We start from the raw sequence: 19,600 nt of genomic DNA, 5'->3' as shown, positions 1-19,600 counted from the left end.
ACAAACTACAGTCTCCAAAATTCAAGACAAAAAGCACATCAATAATTAAAACTTGCAAAACATAAAATGTGAGATGATGACTGTCTCTTAAGCATATGAAAAGGGTAGCCGTATCCATAGACCTGTGTAATCAGTGGCACAATCAAAACAAATTCCATTGAGGTGAACTTCTAAAGTGCACAATAACACCCTTTAATATTTGTGGGAATGTGAAAATGGTCTATCACCATGAAACTCCACAGTCCCATCCTTTCCACCTCCAAAGAAACACACAGCAATGAATCATTGGCTACATCTACACGTGAAGCCAACATCGAAATAGCTAATAGGCTATTTCGATGAGTAACGTCTACACGTCCTCCAGGGCTGGCAACGTCGATGTTCAACTTCGACGTTGCGCGGCACCACATCGAAATAGGCGCTGCGAGGGAATGTCTACATGCAAAAGTAGCACACATCGAAATAAGGGTGCCAGGCACAGCTGCAGACAGGGTCACAGTGTGGACTCAACAGCAAGCCGCTCCCTTAAAGGGCCCCTCCCAGACACACTTGCACTAAACAACACAAGATACACAGAGCCGACAACTGGTTGCAGACCCTGTGCCTGCAGCATGGATCCCCAGCTGCCGCAGCAGCAGCCAGAAGCCCTGGGCTAAGGGCTGCTGCCCACGGTGACCATAGAGCCCCGCAGGGGCTGGAGAGAGAGCATCTCTCAACCCCTCAGCTGATGGCTGCCATGGCGGACCCCGCTATTTCGAAATTGCGGGACGCGCAACGACTACACAGTCCCTACTTCGACGTTGAACGTCGAAGTAGGGCGCTATTCCCATTCCCTCATGGGGTTAGCGACTTCGACGTCTTGCCTCCTAACGTCGAAGTTAACTTCAAAATAGCACCCGGCGCGTGTAGCCGTGACGGGCGCTATTTCGAAGTTAGTGCCGCTACTTCGAAGTAGCGTGCATGTGTAGACACGGCTATTGTGTGTTTAACATGGATTAGAACCTTGTTAAAGTCTGGTCTCATCTCCATAATGTCTGGATGTATATGAAAATCGCACACGGATCATGACAAACGCCTTCCAAGGGGGGCTAGGGCAGAGGTCAAGTTCAACAGAGCCAAGGCTCTTCCATCAATGACACTTTCTAAATTTGACATCTCAGTGCTCTCGCTCTTTAAGAGAAAAATACAGCCCTATCTTTTGGTGGAGATATTTAAACAAGATAAAAATTCCCCCTTAGAACCTTAGTTGTACTTGTTAAGGAATGCGGCAGGCTCAGAGAAGCCCCATCTTGTGTGGCATCACTAGAGGGCAGGGATATTTTCTCTTCCCTAGAATGACCAGGTTGCAAGGCAGGGACAATGCATAGCTATTAGATCAATATCCAAGGAACCTCTTAAATTATTTACAGATCTGGAACAGCACAGCACTCACTTCTCACCAGCACCCCTTGAGGGCGTGTATAGTCTTTAAAGGGTCCCTGTCCTAGTACAGGCCAAACCTGAAGGTTTTCCTTCCTGGAGCAAATGGTTTTGATTTTGAGTCCTTCTGACACTAGCTCTACAGTTTGGCCAATAAGCAGCTCAGATTCCTTGTATTGCTGTTCCACGGCAGGCCACTTCCTCAGCAACCTACCCACTATGCAGTCTCACAGCCCAGGGACCCAATGAATAGCACGTATACATCACTGTATATACTTACCCACATTAAACTGCTTAGTTTGTCTGTGGGGCACCAGACTTCACCAAAGTTTCACCTTTAACTGAGAACAAATATAGGTTCAGGCCCAGCAGTGAGCCAAGAGCACTTCCTTGTTCCCCAAGTCCCTGCCAGCAAGAAGCTGTCCATGGTGCTGCAGTTTACTTTAGCCAGCCATGAGTTCAAAGACTCTGTACTGATTTTCATCAACTAGGGGTCTTCACCATTGACTTTTATGAAGCTATGTCAGTTTATAACACCTGGGTTGGTTCACTCTGTTCATTTAAGTTATTCAGGTTTTTCATTGATTCATGATTTTTAACATGACCTTCTCTTAACATAAGCCATAGAACCTAATCCATTTTTTACAACTTGAACATCTCTTTTGGAAACCTGTTCAGTCCTGACTTAAAAAGTCAGTGACATTAAATATAGCCTATCTCAGGGTCTGCTTTCCCATTCTTAGCGGAAACCATGCTGAGATTCACAGCAGTTGAAGATCTGGCCATTCAAGTGGGGTATCAAACTGACAACTCCAATTGACAGACTTCTATTTTCATAGTATCTATCCATACCCACTTGACCTAGGCACAGTGTAGACAAACCCTGAGCTTCCTCTGTAGACACATGTTGAGGAATGTTGCAGGTCTAAGGAGTCCCTGTCTGTTTGACATCACTGTAAGGTAGGAGAGAAAGCACGCTCTCTTTTCACTAGCTTAATATGACTGATGGGTAAGAATAACTGGCTGACACTGAGAAAATCATCATGTTTGAGATTGTGCAGTATGAGCTTATTTGTATTTGAGGAATTGCCAAGTCCTGGGATATGTAGAAAGAGAATTGATATTGGCAATGCATAGGAGCTGCCAGTGCTATAATTGGGTTATTAGATAAGATGTAATCCATGGCCATGGAGGATCCTATATTGGAAAGGTGCCTGTAAAGAAAGACACAAAAGCTGAATTGTCCCCTCTGTCATGGAATTAACTTTTGCACAGAAATAATCAATTTTTCTCCAAAATAGCAAACTCCTGTCCTCCCTTATCTATGGCTGTTGGACTCTGGTGATGTTACATGGCAGTTCAGCAAGAGGAGAGTCCATCATGCATCACTGGAGACGTTTTCCAGTATGGGAGCATGGTCCATGGCAGGGTATGGTGGGATGGGAAATCTGAGGCACCTCTGTGGTATTTCCAACCTGATGTATTGAGTTTTCAGCCAAACACATTTGGTCTCCACAAACCACAAAAAACCTCCATTTATTCATCGGGTTTGTTCAGAACCAAACCTGAACTGAAAACAATAGGATGAAATACACCCCAAGTTTTTATTATGTAACTCTGAATGAAATTACATCATTTCAGAACACAGGAAAAAGAATGGATCAAGTTACTCCACAGGGTATTAGTTAAACCAAGGGTGACTTTGGTTCACTGAACATGTTAATTAGACATTGTGTCCCACTGACCTCAGGTATGCCCAGAGGCTTCATGGGATCATATCCCATGGAGCATAAAGCTCTATATAAAATCCCCCAAATGCATCAAACTGGCAGTTGCTGTCAATGAGGAAACACAACAATATGTCTCTTTCTTCTCAGCAGGTATGTGCTATTGTCCAGAATCACAGTCACACACATTTACAGACACAATAGTGGTCTGCAGGTATTAAATTCAAGAGCACCAGCACTAAAAGCCTCAGCACCAGCTCCTACCACCTGAGCTAATTGTTTTATTTGGAAAAAAATTTTATTTGGAAAAAATATGGAATTAGCTATTACTGACCATGTGTGTTGCATTATGTCTCTGAGGAGGCATATAAACTAAAGAAAATGCCGTTTTCAGAATACGAGAAGCTTACTGAACACGGTGAGTCAGCCTCACCCCAGAGTGACACACCAAGCCACAGAGCTCACCTTACCTAAGGAGCATATAAAGACTGACACTTTTTTATTACTCACACTCTTCTGTGAGCTAAGGAATAACCTCGCCTGTGTGAGACGGTTTACACCTTGATGACCTCATGCAGAATCACAAGACACGGTTTGCTGCTCAGATTACTGAAGAAGGGTTGGTTTTTAGGGTATGATTAACACTGATGTCCTGGTATTTGTACAGTGTGCGCACTGTATGGAACAAATGGAATGACCAGCTGTGAACATTTGATTCTGTTCTGGTGCCAGTGTCCATTAAGAAGCTGTTCTCAATTTTGTTTTATTTTTCTTCACTTACTTCATTACAGAAAAGTGATAAGTTGCCTGAGCCATCCACTTGCCCACATCACTGTACCTGCCTGATCTCTGCTCAGAGGAGATGGAAGAAAGAAATCACTCAGAGGTGACTGAGTTCATTCTCTCAGGACTGACAGATCATCCAGACTTGCAGATCCCCCTTTTTGGGGTGTTCCTTCTGATTTATGTTATCACCTTGGTGGGGAATGGGGGGATGATCTTGCTAATCAGCACTGAGCCACGACTTCAAACCCCTATGTACTTTTTCATCAAGAATTTGTCTTTTTGTGATCTCTGTTACTCCTCAGTAATTGTCCCTAAGATGTTGTTGAATTTCTTAGTTGAGAGCAATAGCATTTCTTACACTGCCTGTGCTGTCCAATTGTATTTCTGTACCTTTTTTCAAGATATTGAGTGCCTCTTTCTTGCTGTGATGGCATATGACCGTTATGTGGCCATCTGTAACCCACTGCTCTATACTGTCAACATGTCCAGGCTGCATTGTAACCAGCTGGTGTCTGGGGTGTATGCCGTGGGGATGGTGGATGCAGTGATACTCACGTGTTTTACATTTTGGCGGTCATTCTGCCATTCCAATATCATCGATCATTTCTACTGTGACATCCCCCCACTACTGGCGCTCTCCTGTTCTGATACCTTTATCAGCGAGAGTTTGATGTTTGCCTCTCTTTTCTACATTGAAGTGAGCAGCGTTGTGATCATCCTCTTCTCCTATGTCTATATCATCTTGACGATCCTGGGGATCCATTCCACTGAGAGCCGGAGTAAAGCCTTCTCCACCTGCACTTTCCACTTGACCGCAGTGGTCATATTTTATGGTACCGTGCTTTTCATGTATTTTCGACCTACCTCCAGCTATTCCATGGACACAGACAAAATAGCCTCCATCTTTTACACAGTGCTGATTCCCTTGTTGAACCCACTCATCTACAGCCTGAGGAACAGAGAGGTGAAGGAGGCCCTGAGAAAAGCAATGAATAAAATCCTAAGCAACTACTGAATCTGTTTCACTGAGTGCTGTTTGAATTACGGGGATGGAAACAGATAAATTCAATTCAAAGCCCATTGTGTTATAGTTTAAGAGAGTGCATGGTAGTATTGTCTGCTGTTATCTTTTTTTATTATTAATTTGCCTGTATTCTAACAAGCCTGACCGGCACCAGGTGAGGTAAAGCTTTCAAGTTTCATTAGGCTATTACCCCAGCAAAATTCAAGGAGGCCCTTCTTTCACATGTGCAACTGTATATGTATATAGAGATAAATATGCTTACAAAGCGTGGAGTGTTTTTTTTGGGAAAGAAAAGGGGTGATCAAGGCTATACACTTCTGTAGCTGAATTGGTTTCATTATGCATTTGCAAGTATGAACTATGCATTTTCTATGGGTGAATCAATGGAATTTTGAACACCTTCCTGCTACTCTGAAGCCCTTTATGTGCTCCACGGCATTGCTGAGATTGTCATCTGGTTTCTGTCCATGCACGAGGAGGAGAAAGGAAATTTCTGTCACATTGACCTTTATTTTAAGTTATGTGAACAACAAAACAAATAAGCACAAGGGTAACATTTCCAAGAGAGAGACCAGAGTATGTGGCTCTGTGTCCTTCCACGTTAAAGTGAGTACAAAATAGCATGAAAAGTGTGTGGTTTTGCTACAACATAAATTAAGCAAAAAGATAAAGTCATGTTATACACTAGATATTTACACCTCATCAGCTAGTTAGCTACGAGATCTTGATCGTAACTCTGTTGAAAAATATTACAGACTTGAAAGAGTAGGGATTGTGGGAGTTGTATGGCTGAGGGGGGCTGTGAGTGAGAAATGAATAGAGCTGGGCTAACACCTGACTGTTGAGTTGATGGGTGATTAGCAGAAGTTCAGGTCACCTCGTTCCAAATATGAAAATTCCCTAAATGTTTGGCAACTTGAAGAACAAGGAAACTTCTAACAGTACCATAAATGGAAGATTTCCTTTCCTTCCTGGGTAATTTTCATTATAAAGGCACAGACAATGAAGGGTCACTCTGACAAGGTCGATGGGAATGGAAGAGGTGATATTGGTGCTGCTTTCCATATAACCCAGGCCATGGCTATGCTAGCTCCACCCTTCAAAAGGGGGATGCTAATGAGCCACTTTGGCAGATGCTAATGTGGTGCTGCCACGAAGTACCGCTTTCAAAATGCGGCTGCTTGTGTAGACGGGGCCTTTCAAAAGGACCTTCGGACACTGAAAGCCCCTTCTTCCCATTTGGTTTTGGGACAAAGGGGTTTTTGAAATCCCGGGGTTCCTTTCGAAAGGCCGCTGTCTACACGAGCTGTGTGCATTTCAAAAGTGGCACTTTGGAAATGTGTGTGGCTGCCATTATGCTGACGAGGCGCTGTATATTCATGGCAGCGCCTCGTTAAAGTCTGCCAAAGTGGCTCATTAGCACCCCTCTTTCAGAAGGTGGGGGCGTGTGTAGCCATGGCCCCAGTGTCTAGAGCACCTTTGTGGTACATTGAAAATTAAGTCACCCCTCTACCATGGTCTGATGAGGAGAAGCTATTTGAAGCTGGTTTCCCACACTGATGCCCAGGAGTCTGGTGAATAGTCTGTGATATGTTCTGTATCTTTCTCAGGGCTGGTCTGTGCTCATGCTGTAAGTTGATTTGAGTTACACTGGTTCACATCAATGTCACTTATAAAGACTTACAGTGTTCTCCACAACATGCTTAGTCTATGGAAGGTTACATGACTGAAATATTGTAACATAGATCACCAGACTGTGTCAGGGGAGACCAGATCCAAGAAAGACTCATAATGAAACATAGTTCTGGGAGCGGGAGGGTTTGTAATGCGGACATCAGTGGGTAAGTGTCCTTCCATTGATTTGGCATGTCTTCAGCAGACCTCCTAGATAAAAATTACTTCATTTGTGGTAGTAGTGTCTATTTAGCCATTAGTGTAAATATTTCCTCAGGCTCTGCTGTTGAAGCTGACGCATTCCAGATGAAACATGGGAAGAATCAGAAAGCCAGAAAGAGAGAATTATACAATAGATTGGTATTAGGGTCACCAGCTTAGAGGGCGAGATTCTCAACTATATGTCTCTGTTCCAATAGTCACTTAATGAGGTATCCATAGCAGGACAATTTTCAAAAGAGAGAATGAGGGTAACCCACCCTGGCATAGTCCTTTTCAAAGTGGCTAAGATTTTCTCTCCGCATGCAGAAAACTAAAGTACACATCTCTGCCCGTCACTAAAAAAATGTGGAATTGAACCTAAATCTACCACTTCACAGTTGAACCCCCTGAATATTAAGCAACTACTACGTAGGGAGGATAAAGCAGCACCTTCTACCTTTGGATGCTTCCTGACTGCTAAATAATATCTTCCCCATCCACATACACAAGACTTTGGGGACAAAGCCATTAGGAGAATTTGTAACACTTTTGTGAATAGTTTCAAAGTGAATCAAAACCTCATGGTTTTTGAAAATAAATTATCTGTTCAAAAGAAATTCACCCATTTCTAGACAGTTTTATGTCTTGGTCACTGCACCAGATATTGACAATGAGAAGAATGGCTTTGGGGGCCGTTGATTACAAGACTCTTTCTATATTTTGACATTTAATGACAAACGGGATGCACCCTCAGAACTCCCAGCCTGGGAGATCCTAGCTATCAGCAACATGAAAGAACTGATAAGGTGCTCTGGCATTTGCTGATGCTCACAGTGATGGTAAGTAGCTACTTCACTCCCCGGCTTTCATAGAATTCCATTTACAATAAATAAAATAAAAAATGGTCATATGTTATAGCAACTGTATTTTCACTTTTCATATTTAATAATGCAAAATTACAATATTGCCTTTAGAATGACAGAAATTGTCTGAAATAAAAGAAATCTTCTGATCTTTACTATGTGCGTCTCTTCTCATTCCAACTATTTGGAAGGAGCGTTTTAAAAAAGCATTCACTAATTCAGCATATACAGGAAGAAATATGCAACTGCGGATCTTAAATTCTTTCTGCCTTCCTTTGCCCATCTCTGACTACCTACTATATGCAGGTTTCATAAATGTTTGAAATTTTTATGTAGCCCTCATCAGCATAGTACCTCTCAACATCTCAAATCATTCATTGTATTTATTGTCACAAATTCCATAAAACAATGAGGACTCCTGTGGTACCTTAAACATAACTTCATGGATTTGATGAAATGTTTTACCCACTAAAGCTTATGCCAACATATATATCTGTTAGTCTCTAAAGTGCCACAGGAATCCTCAGGACTTATTTTTTCCAGATACAAATAAACATGGCTACCCCTCTGAGGAAAAAATTCTATGCTAGGAATCGCACACCATCTGTGTCGACAGGGGCCTTTCAAAAGGAACCCCTGGACTTTGAAAGCCCCTTCTTCCTAAAAACCAAATTCATGGCAGCACCACATTATCATCATCCCAACTCGCTCATTACCATGCCCCTTCCGAAAGGAAGGGGCTAGTATAGATGTAGTCTATGTGTCTCTCACAAATGAGCTGAGGATTTCTCCCATAGTCTCCAGTACTCTCTTTATAGATATTTTTGAAGATGTACTGCAGATTGCATACACTGCCATCAGATTATCCCACGTTTTACTGGCGCATAAATCAGAAGGCCTGTCTTTCTGTTATAATCTCAGATGTCCGACTATTTCAGAACCACAAGCAAACAGGGTGAAAAGGAAATTAAACATGGTTTGTACCATTATGCTCATCTCTTTTGCTCAGCTATGGTAAGTTTTGTGGAAAGTATGCCAGGCATACAAAGATAATAATTTGCTGATCATCATTGTTCTGGGTACATAGCTCTGGCTATACTGCACATAAAGTTACATGTTTCTACTGTAAAACATTATTTTGATGGTCTGAGTTTAGAAAGGCAGAGAAAAACAGTTCCTCGGAAGCAAAAGGCAAATTGATACCTCACCTAGGTATTAATACAGACAAATGGACTCTCACCTGGTCATTTGTGCATTCTTGGGTGGGAAGAAGGGTATTCATGGGTAATGTACCATTTGACAAACAGGTGAGTTTTTGATGGGTTTTTTTTTTTGTTTTGTTTTGTTTTGTTATGGTGCCCTCAGACTTTGTCTCCTGAACCTTAGCTGGAGATGAGTCTGGCAAAAGAGAAATAACTGTGAGTGTAAAAGAAAAATTGCCCAAAGGTGCTCTTACTCACAGGAAATGGAGCAGTGGACTGGGGAAAGGCTCTGGTTGAAAGTCATAAAGCTGTTAAGACTTCAAAAGCAGGTAGTGAGAGATAACATTGCTTTGAATTCATTTAGTTTGTGAAATTAGGTATTAATTGCCTTTACTTTTTATTTTCTTGTAACCAACTGTGACCTTTAGGCCTCGTTATTTGTAACTTTATGCCTTTCTTTTTGCAGTCAATAAATGTGTTATATTGTTTTACCGAAACCAGTGTGTTTTGGTATTGAAATATTTGGGAACATATACTTGAAAAAAGGATGTGTGTATATCATTTTCCATTAATAACATAACAGACCTGGTATGCACTTGTATCATCCATGATGGCATTGGACAGTAAAAGCACACATTCCATTCAAAATCAATAGACTCTGAGACTGAGAGGTTAATGCTGCATGCTAGCGTATTAAAAGCAGCATATGACTCTCTTGTTCCTGAAGATCCTGAAGATGTAGAGCCTAGAGTTTTAGGTGTGAGTTTTTTACATAGCCCTAATGTCCATCCTAAGGGATCTGGCAGTCTTATTAGCGTAGGGGAGAGCCATTTCTTCCTCTGTCTGTGTGACTGCACTCTGCTTTCTCAGTTCTTTAGTGATGATGCATTGCCACCTGCTGTCTGAGATGGTCTATGATGAGCATGTGGTCCGCAATAACCCTTTTTGCTATACATGGCCCTGTGGCTCTGTGTTCAGCTGGTGGCTGCTTCCTTCTTAGCAGGGTGTATAAATACAGTGGTGCAAACAATTATGGTATGCAGGTTATCCTTGTGGAGAACCAGTCCCGTTGATTTGGTCTCCTGTGACTGTTTCGTAATAGTATCACTGTCCTCTTCTGTGGAAACCATTCTTCATATTATGCTTGTGTTCAAGACTCACAGGTTGGAAAAGAATTGTTAGAGAGTTCCACTGCAGTATTATTGTCAATGGACAATGGCTAGCCACAGGTGGGTCTTAGATCCACAGGCCATCACAAACCTCACTGCAGCCAAAGGACCCACCACACTTCCTCTTTCAGGCTCAAGAAAAGGAGATACCAAGCACTGTGAGGTACAGAAGCTACAGATAATGTAGGACAGTGACAGGGTCTGGGCTCCCAGAAGGGGTCCTCCCCTTCCAGGTCAGTGGATGGTCATTCTCCCCCACTGCCATGTGCCCTGAACAGCTCCCAAGTCACTAGTTCAGGGGAGGGGGGTACCCACCTTGCCTGAGGTGGGAGAAAGGCAGCAGTTCACAGTCCCCTGCCTTACCTCAGGCAGGTGCTGGGGCAAATCAGCTTACACCTTTCCGAAGTGAGCCCAGGCCCAGATCAGGGCAGGGTAGCATGCAACAGTTCAGGAGGCCCAGGTCTTAGCTCAAGGCAGGGCACCAAACATTTCAGGAGGCCCAGGTCCTAGCCAACAAAGACAACAGTTTTGGAGCGGGGACTGCCCCCAGCAAGTGGGTGGCAGAGGGAACACCTGCTCCACTGTTTCCCGGCCTAGAGGCCCTGGTTGCATCAGTATCACCTGCTGCACAGGTCAGAGGGGAATCCAGACCTCAACATGCTCACCCACAGACCTTTAACACAGTCCTCTCTATGCCCTGAGCCAGCTCTGTCCTCCCGCTCCAGGCCTACATGGGTGTCCAGTGGGGCTTTCAAGGGTTTTCAGTGTGTTCCCCAACTGCCAGGCATGCTGGTGGTCCAATCCAGGCCTCCATGGCTTGCACATCCCCTTGCCTCAGCTTTACTCAGGGTGCAGGCTGGGGATGAGGTTGCAGCTGCTCTTTGGGGTCAGGTGGGTCCAGGATGGGACAGTGTCCTGGGGGTCCAATCCACCTTGCTGCTCTCAGAAGGTCCTCAGCCCCTCAAGCTGGGAGCACAGAGCTGATCTCTCACTTCTCTGGAGGCTGGGCCCTGAATGAGGCCTCAGGCTGTGTGGTTTTTATAGGCCTAGTCTTGCCTCCTGACTTCTGGTCAGGTGACTGGGTGGGGCCAAGCTCAATCCAAAAAACATCCTGTGAAGGGGTCGTCCTCTTCCGGATCAGTGGGCAGCCATCCTGCCCCACTGCAAGGACAATCATTTGTGTTACTGGGATATTTTCTAGGTGGGTGGCGCTGATGTATCAGCATGCAACTGGGATTAATTGACACCTGTGTTACCCCTGTCTCCATCCTTGGACATCTCGTAGTACCTTGCTGAAGTGGCTTCCACCTGGGCCACTCCCAAACAGTATTGTAGCATGCACCTTGCAGCCCACCTTTGATACGTAGATCACATTCTGGCGCTCATCACTCCTAATTTTACCTCAGGGTGACCCCAACACACTCCCCCATCTTCAGTTTCTCCTTGTAAATATGCAACCGCTATTTCATAAGGAAATTCACCTTATCCAAATTACGAACAATCTGGATAAGGCTAAAAAGCAATTCTTGAGTAATTCCAGTGCGCAAGAAACCTTCAGGCCTGTATCTTGTATGAACAGCTAAAGCATATTGGCAGAATAAATTAGCATAAATGATCTTTATCCTGAGTAAAATGTTTACTTCTCCTCAATTTTTGGGAGCCAGATAAGGGAACTGAATCTTAAGTTGCATTGACTCTTCCAGTACCAGAATTGGTTGGTAATTGCAAGACAGACATGAGGGCAGAAAAGCTTTTAGAATGGCCAAAGATAATGGTATTGGGATCAGATCATCTTCCTTAACATGTAGTGATAAATGTCATAATCCACTAACCTATAGATTAAGTGCTCCCAAAAATGTATCAAATGAGGGAATAAGATTTGGGCATGGGAGGCTAGGATGGAATCAAGCAATGTCAACATCCTATAAAATATCTAGGCTTTTCAATTAGTTTTAGTTTATTGTTCAGTTCTTCTTATGGGTGCTGCAAGCTTCTCTTCTATCAGCTACTAGCTCTGCTTTATAATATAATTTAATCTCTACTTGCTGAGATGTTCAACTTCATTGGGTTTACCAGGGATGAGGCTGATTCTACATCTCTTAACATCAGGCATTGGAGAAGAGTTGTGAATAGGCTAAACTAAGTATTTTTATCTAATTATTGTTACCAGAGGGAGTCCTAGAATTGTTATGTTCTGATAACCTTACATTTCTAACATTTGGTACTCTTTCATTCATTTTCACAATGACATTAAGGAATTGGTTATGTCCTCAATTTAAGTGCCTTTGCTGCATGCCATGAGGTTTCCCTTCTGAGACAGAACTCTTTGGGTTCTCTCTCCCCTTGTAATCTTAGATGGCACAAGAACATAAATACCTTCTGGCCAGACATAGCCAATGGTGAGCCATAATCCCCAGCCCAATAATTCAGGTCTACAGTCCTGTGCCACCTGGTCCTCTCTTGGACAATGCAATTTACTTTGTTCAGTATTTCATTAATAGCAATATTATACACACAACTTAGATTCCTTCACACTTCAATTTAAAACCACTGTATTCGACAAAACTTTAAAGTGAGCTTATTAATTGCAGAGACAGAGAGATACTGTAAGTGAGAACAAGTGATGAGGAATAGAAGTTAGACAAGCTTAGAAGAAAAATAAAGCTAAAATGCAACATGTGCCTAGCTTACCTATGTCTCAGAGATGTAGCCGTGTTAGTCTGTATCTTCAAAAACAAAGCAAGCTGTCCTGTAGCACCTTAAAAACTATTATTTATTTGGTGATGAGCTTTCATGGGAAAGACCCACTTCTCCTCTGGACTATAATAATATTATTACTCTTCATGGTGCTACAGGACTGTGTTCTCTGTTTTGTTAACAAACTATGTGAAAATCAAGGCAAAAATTTTATCACCGCATGTTACACGCCCCCCGCCCCCCAAGCACAGAACAAAAATTACAACACGATCTGAAATAAATGAAACACAAAATGTGAAAGGACTGCTGTTTCTGAAGCACGTCACAAATATATGATCCCATGCACAGCCCTGTATAATCAACAGCACAACCAGAACAAATTCCATGGGAACAATGTTGTACATCAATACCCTTTATGTTTTGTGGGAACGTATTCTATGACCATGAATCTCTTTACTACCTTCCCTCCTGCCCCCAAAGACACAGAGTAATGGCTCATAGTGCAACTAACTTGGATTGTTTAATGGTCATCTGATCTCTGTGAGATCTGAATCTACATCCACATCCCAAAAAGTTCATGAGAAAGACCTTTCAAGTATGCCAAGGACCAGGGTCAAGTTCAGCAAAGCTGGGCTCCTCCATCAATGACACTTGCTAAACTTGACACCTCTGTGCTCTTAGTCATTAAGGGCAGACTACAGCATTACACTTTGGGGAGATGTCTAAAACAGGAAAAAAATCCCTCTTTGGCAACTCAATGGCATTTGTTAAAAATGAAGGTTTTAGTGAAGTCCTGCTATCCTGTGTCACATCACCAGATGGTTGGTGGATAAAACACATTTTCTATTTCATGGCATGACCATGTTGCAGTGTAGGGAAAATTGGTTGACGCTAGGACTCCTTCAGTTATTCACAGGTCTGTAACAGCCGGGCATCCACCTATCCTAAATACCCCCTTATGGATGGGTGTGTACATAGTCTTCAAATAGTCTCTGCCCTGGTATTGGGCCATAACCCCGGGGATTCCTCCATGAAGGCAGTGGTTCTGCCTTCTCTGGATCCTTCTGGACATAGCTCCACAGTTCAGTCACCAAATAGTTCAGATCCATTTTAGTGCTGTCCAAGTGTAAGCCACTTCCTGAGTGGCCTATCCACTATACCAGGTCACAGTCCTGGGGCCTTAAGAAGCCTCACTTCACTGTATCCCTTTAACTAATGTGCTTTCATTTCCCTGGGCTACTATCCCATAGGCCTCAACCTTCACTCACAATTCACCTTCACCTCAGGGCAAATGTGAGTTCAGCCCCGCAGCTGGCCAAGATCTCTTTCCCACTCTTCCAGTCCCTGCCAGCACTGACCTGTTCATGGTGCTGTGGTTTCCCTTTAACCAGGGAGGCACTCAAAGGTGCTGTGCTGATTTACACTAGCTAGGAACTTGGAGCACATCATTCTCTTCATTTAATTTGTGCAGACTTTCCACAGACCCGTGCTTTCTAGTATGACCTTCTCGTTCCACATGGCATACAGCCACGCCCATTAATTACAACCACAACAACTCTTTTAGAATCATATCAAGTCTTGACTTAAAGAGGTAAGCGAGATTATATCCACCACATTTCTGTGTCTGCATTCCCACACAGGTGGAAAACGTGCTCAGATTTACAGCAGTTGAAGCCCTGGCCCTTTGGCTTCAATGGGCTTTGTTAATTTGTAGTAGCTGGGTATCAGACCAAGGTTTCAAATGGAGAGGTCCGTTTAAACAGGGAGGGGTTGTGGTCTAATGGCAGTGTCTATGTTATGGTGACCTCTTTTAACATGTCTATCCATGCCTACCTGTCCTAGGCATGGTGCAGACAAGCCCTGAGTGTCCTCATTGAACACAAGCTGAGGACTTTAGCAGCACTTACAATATCCTGTGTGCCTGTGCGACATCAGTAGAAGGCAGGGGAGAATCCACACTCTCATTTCACTAGCTCACCGTGGCTGATGGGCAAGAATAATTGGCTGACATTGAGAAAATCATCATGTGAGAGATTGTGCAGGGTGAACTTATTTGTATTTGAGAAACTGCCAAGTCCTGGGATATGTAGAAAGAAAGTTGATATTTGCAATGCACAGGAGCTGCTGGTGTTATAAGTGGGTTATTGGACAAGATGATATCCAGGACCACGAAGGATCCTACATACCTGTATGGAAAGTCACAGGAACTGAAGCGTCCCCTCTGTCATGGAATTATCTTTTTCATGGAAATTATCAGTTTGGGACTCGGGTGATGTTCAGCAAAAGGAGAGACCATCATGCACCATGGGGGATGCAGTGCAGCCTGAGAACTGGCCCATGGCAGAGAACATTGAGAAGTGACATCTGAGGCATTCCTGTGGTACTTCTGAGCTGAAATATGAAATGTTTAGCCAAAAACAGTTTTTGCATCTGCAAAACACTAACTAAACCCTCTATTTGTAGACCAGAATTAACTTGGTATGAGGTTAGGTGTGTTTCATCCTATTGTTTTCATTTTGAGCTGGGTACCAGGTAACTGTGAGTGATATTGCTTCATTCAGTAGAATAGGAGAAAATAGTGTACCAAATTAATCCCCAGGGCATGAGAACACGAAGGGTGGGGCTTTGGTTCACTGAGCACCTTAATTAAGTGTTATTCCTCTGAGGTCAGGTATTCTCAGTTGCTTCAGAAAGCATGTCACATAGATCACAAATTTCTGTATAAAACCTGCTGAATACTCCAAACTGGCTGCTTCTATCAATGGCAAAACACCACTGCATCTCTCCCCTGTCAGCAGGTATGTCTGATTGTCCTTCATCATTGTCACACATTCACAAACACAGACACTATGGTGTTCAGCAGCTATTGAATTCAAGAATGCAAGCACTAAAAGCCTCAGCTCCAGCTCTTACCACATGAGCTAAAGGAAAACCTCTTTGGCTGGAAGAAATAGGAAATCACATAGTTATTGAAGCTTGTGCGTTCTCTGTGTTTTCATATGGACTAACAAAAATGTCTTTTTCAGATGGCAAAAAGCCACAGTGAGAAAGTTTTACCTCAGACTGGCATATTAAGCCACACCCTTCCCAAAGAAAGTAGAAAGATTAACAATTGCCTTCAGGCAATGAACATAAGAACAGCCATACAGGGTCAGACCAAAGATCCATCTAGCCAACTATATTGTTGTCCAACAGTGGCCAGTGTCAGATGCCCGGAGGGAGTGAACAGGACAAGGAATCACCAAAGCGACCCCTCTGCTATCATCCATTTCCAGCCTCTGACAAAGATTAGGGAAACCATTCCTAACCATCCTGTCTAATAGTCATTGATGGATTTAACCTTCATGAATTTATCGGGTTTTTTTTTAAGCTTGTTAAAGTTCTGGTCTTCACAACATCCTCTGGAAAGAAGTTCCACAGGCCCACTAAATGCCGCATGGAGAAGAACTTCCTTGTTTGTTTTAAACCTACTTCCATTAATTTCATTGGGTGACCCCTAGTTCTAGTGGGAAGGAGATTTTGTGCTAGGGGAACAAGTAGGTAACCTTTATTTATTTACTTTCTCCACACCAGTCATGATTTTATTGACATCTGTCATATCCCCCCTTAGTCTTCTCTTTTGTAAGCTGAAAGCCCCAGTCTTTTGAATCTTTCTTCATATGGCATCTGTTCAGACTCCCTCACCAAATTCAGAGGTTTTCACCCTGACTCTCTCACAGCAGAGATGCAAGTCACCGTTTGCTGCTAAGATTCAAAAAAGAACAGGAGTGCTGGTGTGTGGGGCGTGATTAACCTGCGTGTTCTTGCATTTGTACAGTGTGTGACTTGTATGGAATATTTGGAATGACCAGCCGTGAACATCTGGCTCTAAGGAGTAAGCCATTCCCTCAGCTCCTACTGGTGCCTAGTAAGAACCTTCTCTCCATTTTTCTTCACTCACTTCATCACAGAGAAGGGATGGGTTGCCTGAGCCATCCACCTTCTCACTTCACTGCAGCTGCCTGATTTCTGCTCAGAGGAGATGGAAGAGGGAAATCACTCGGTGGTGACTGAATTCATTCTCTCGGGACTGACAGATCGTCCGGAGCTGCAGGCTCCCTTGTTTGGGGTATTTCTGCTGATTTATATTATCACCCTGCTGGGCAATGGGGGGATGGTCTTGTTAATCACTATTGACCCCCGACTCCACACCCCCATGTATTTTTTCCTCAGGCATTTGTCTTTCTGTGATCTCTGCTATTCCACATTGATAGCTCCTAAAATGCTGGTGAATTTCTTAGCTGAGAGGAAAAGCATTTCTTACGCAGCCTGCACTGTGCAAATGTATTTCTGTATCTTTTTACAAGATATTGAGTGCCTCTTGCTGGCTGTGATGGCGTATGATCGTTATGCAGCCATCTGTAACCCACTGCTGTACACTGTAACCATGTCCAGGCAGCTTTGTAACCATCTTGTGGTTGGGGTGTATGGTGTGGGGCTGGTGGATGCATCGATAAATGCATATTTTACATTTCGGATATCATTTTGCAACTCAAACATCATTAATCATTTCTTCTGTGATATTCCCCCTCTGCTGGCTCTCTCCTGCTCTGACACACACACCAATGAGATTGTATTGTTTGCCTTTGCATGTTTCGTTATAGTGAGCAGTGTTGTGACTGTTGTCCTGTCCTACATCTGTATCATTTCCACCATCCTGAAGATCCGCTCCTCCAAAGGTCGGCAGAAAGCCTTCTCCACCTGCACTTGTCACTTGACCGCGGTGGTCATGTTTCATGGCACTCTCCTTTTTATGTATTTGCGACCCACATCCAGCTATTCCATGGAGACGGACAAAATAGTATCAGTATTTTACACACTGGTGATCCCCATGTTGAACCCCCTCGTCTACAGCCTGAGGAATAGGGAGGTGAAGGATGCCCTGAAGAAAACAATTAATAAACTCCTAACCAACTCTTGAAGCTTTTTAACACTATGCTGGTTGAGCGATGGAGAGTAGAAGAGTAGAAAGAGGTGAATTCACATCCCAGCCCTTGCAATGTATTTTCATATAGCCTGTCGTAGTATGTTTCAGTATTACATTATTATTATTATTATTATTATTATTATTATTATTATTATATATTTTGTATTCCAATAAGTCTCGTAGGCCCCAACTGAGATCTGGGATTCATTAAGATGTTACCACAGGCAAATGAAGGAGGTACTTTTTTCACACGTGATCATTTGTACGTCATTGAAAACATGCAGCTGCTTTCACTGGGAAGGAAGTGGGGGCTTGAAATCTAGCTCCCTGTTATTTGTAGCAGGGTTGGTTTCATTGTTGAGTTGCAGCTGTGAAGTATGGGATAGGTATGGCTGAACCAAATAGAATTTTGCATATCTTCCTGAAACACGTCAGCCTTTTATGTGTTCTGTGCGGTTGTTATAAAGATTGTCATCTGGTTTGTGTCCTGACAAAAGGTAACTTTTTCAAGAGACAGCACATTGTGTATGCAGCCTCCGTGACCATCTGCACTGAACAGAATACAAAATAGCATGGCAAGAGCGAGTTTTCCCCACAACATAAAACAGAAAGACAGATAAATCATATAAGATACTATATATTTATACCACATCAGTGGGTTAGCTGGACGTTCTTACTCTTTCATAGAATCATAGGACTACAAAAAGTCATTCGGTCTGGCCTTCTGCTCTCATTGCTGGACCAAGCACCATCTCGACCCCCCTTGACACCTGTTTTTTCTCACCAGCACTTAAAACTCTCCAGCGATGGATATTTCCCAACTTCCCTAGGCCATTCCTTAAACACCCTGGCTACGTCTACACGTGCACCCAACTTCGAAATAGCTTATTTCGATGTTGCGACATCGAAATAGGCTATTTCGATGAATAACGTCTACACGTCCTCCAGGGCCGGCAACGTCGATGTTCAACTTCGACGTTGCTCAGCCCAACATCGAAATAGGCACAGCGAGGGAACGTCTACACGGCAAAGTAGCACACATCGAAATAAGGGAGCCAGGCACAGCTGCAGACAGGGTCACGGGGCGGACTCAACAGCAAGTCGCTCCCTTAAAGGGCCCCTCCCAGACACACTTTCATTAAACAGTGCAAGATACACAGAGCCAACAACTAGTTGCAGACCCTGTATATGCAGCACGGACCCCCAGCTGCAGCAGCAGCAGCCAGAAGCCCTGGGCTAAGGGCTGCTGCACACGGTGACCACAGAGCCCCGCAAGGGCTGGAGAGAGAGTATCTCTCAACCCCCCAGCTGATGGCCGCCATGGAGGACCCCGCTATTTCGATGTTGCGGGACGCGGATTGTCTACACGTCCCTACTTCGATGTTGAACGTCGAAGTAGGGCGCTATTCCCATCCGCTCATGGGGTTAGCGACTTCGACGTCTCGCCGCCTAACGTCGATTTCAACTTCGAAATAGCGCCCAACACGTGTAGACGTGACGGGCGCTATTTCGAAGTTACTGCCGCTACTTCGAAGTAGCGTGCACGTGTAGACGCAGCCCCTGAGAATTAGGAAGCTTTTCCTAATGTCTAAGCTGAACCTCGCTTGCTCCAATTTAACCCCATTGCTTCTTCTCCTAGCATCAGGGGTTACATAGAATAACATTTCTCCCTCCTCCATGTAACTACCTTTTAGGTACTAGAAAAACATTTCCATGTCTGCTCTGAGCCTTCACGTCTCCAGACTACACAAACCAACTTCTTTCAATCTTGCCTCATATGTTATGTTTTCTAGACCATGAATCATTCTTGTTACATCTTTCCTGAACTGTGGCACCCTCCATTTGAGGTCTAATGAGCATTGAGTAGAGTGG

General features: G+C 43.6%; 2 protein-coding genes across 2 annotated transcripts; both read left to right on the top strand.

Annotated features, from left to right (window-relative positions):
- The first annotated feature begins 4,008 nt into the window (after positions 1 to 4,008).
- On the top strand, positions 4,009 to 4,947 carry LOC142014075 (olfactory receptor 5AR1-like). Its single transcript, XM_074996099.1, has one exon. It carries the CDS (start codon positions 4,009 to 4,011, stop codon positions 4,945 to 4,947), a length of 939 nt encoding a protein of 312 aa, XP_074852200.1.
- An 11,390-nt stretch (positions 4,948 to 16,337) lies between these two features.
- Positions 16,338 to 17,722, top strand: LOC142014969 (olfactory receptor 5W2-like). The gene is made up of 2 exons (XM_074998299.1): positions 16,338 to 16,371; positions 16,779 to 17,722. The coding sequence occupies exons 1-2, from the start codon at positions 16,338 to 16,340 to the stop codon at positions 17,720 to 17,722; spliced, it is 978 nt and encodes a 325-aa protein (XP_074854400.1).
- The last annotated feature ends 1,878 nt before the right edge of the window (positions 17,723 to 19,600 follow it).

This window comes from Carettochelys insculpta, chromosome 6, assembly GCF_033958435.1.
Source record: "Carettochelys insculpta isolate YL-2023 chromosome 6, ASM3395843v1, whole genome shotgun sequence".
NCBI classification, from domain to species: domain Eukaryota; kingdom Metazoa; phylum Chordata; order Testudines; family Carettochelyidae; genus Carettochelys; species Carettochelys insculpta.
Note: the sequence above shows the minus strand (reverse complement) of the source record. Positions and strands in the feature narration are given on the sequence as shown.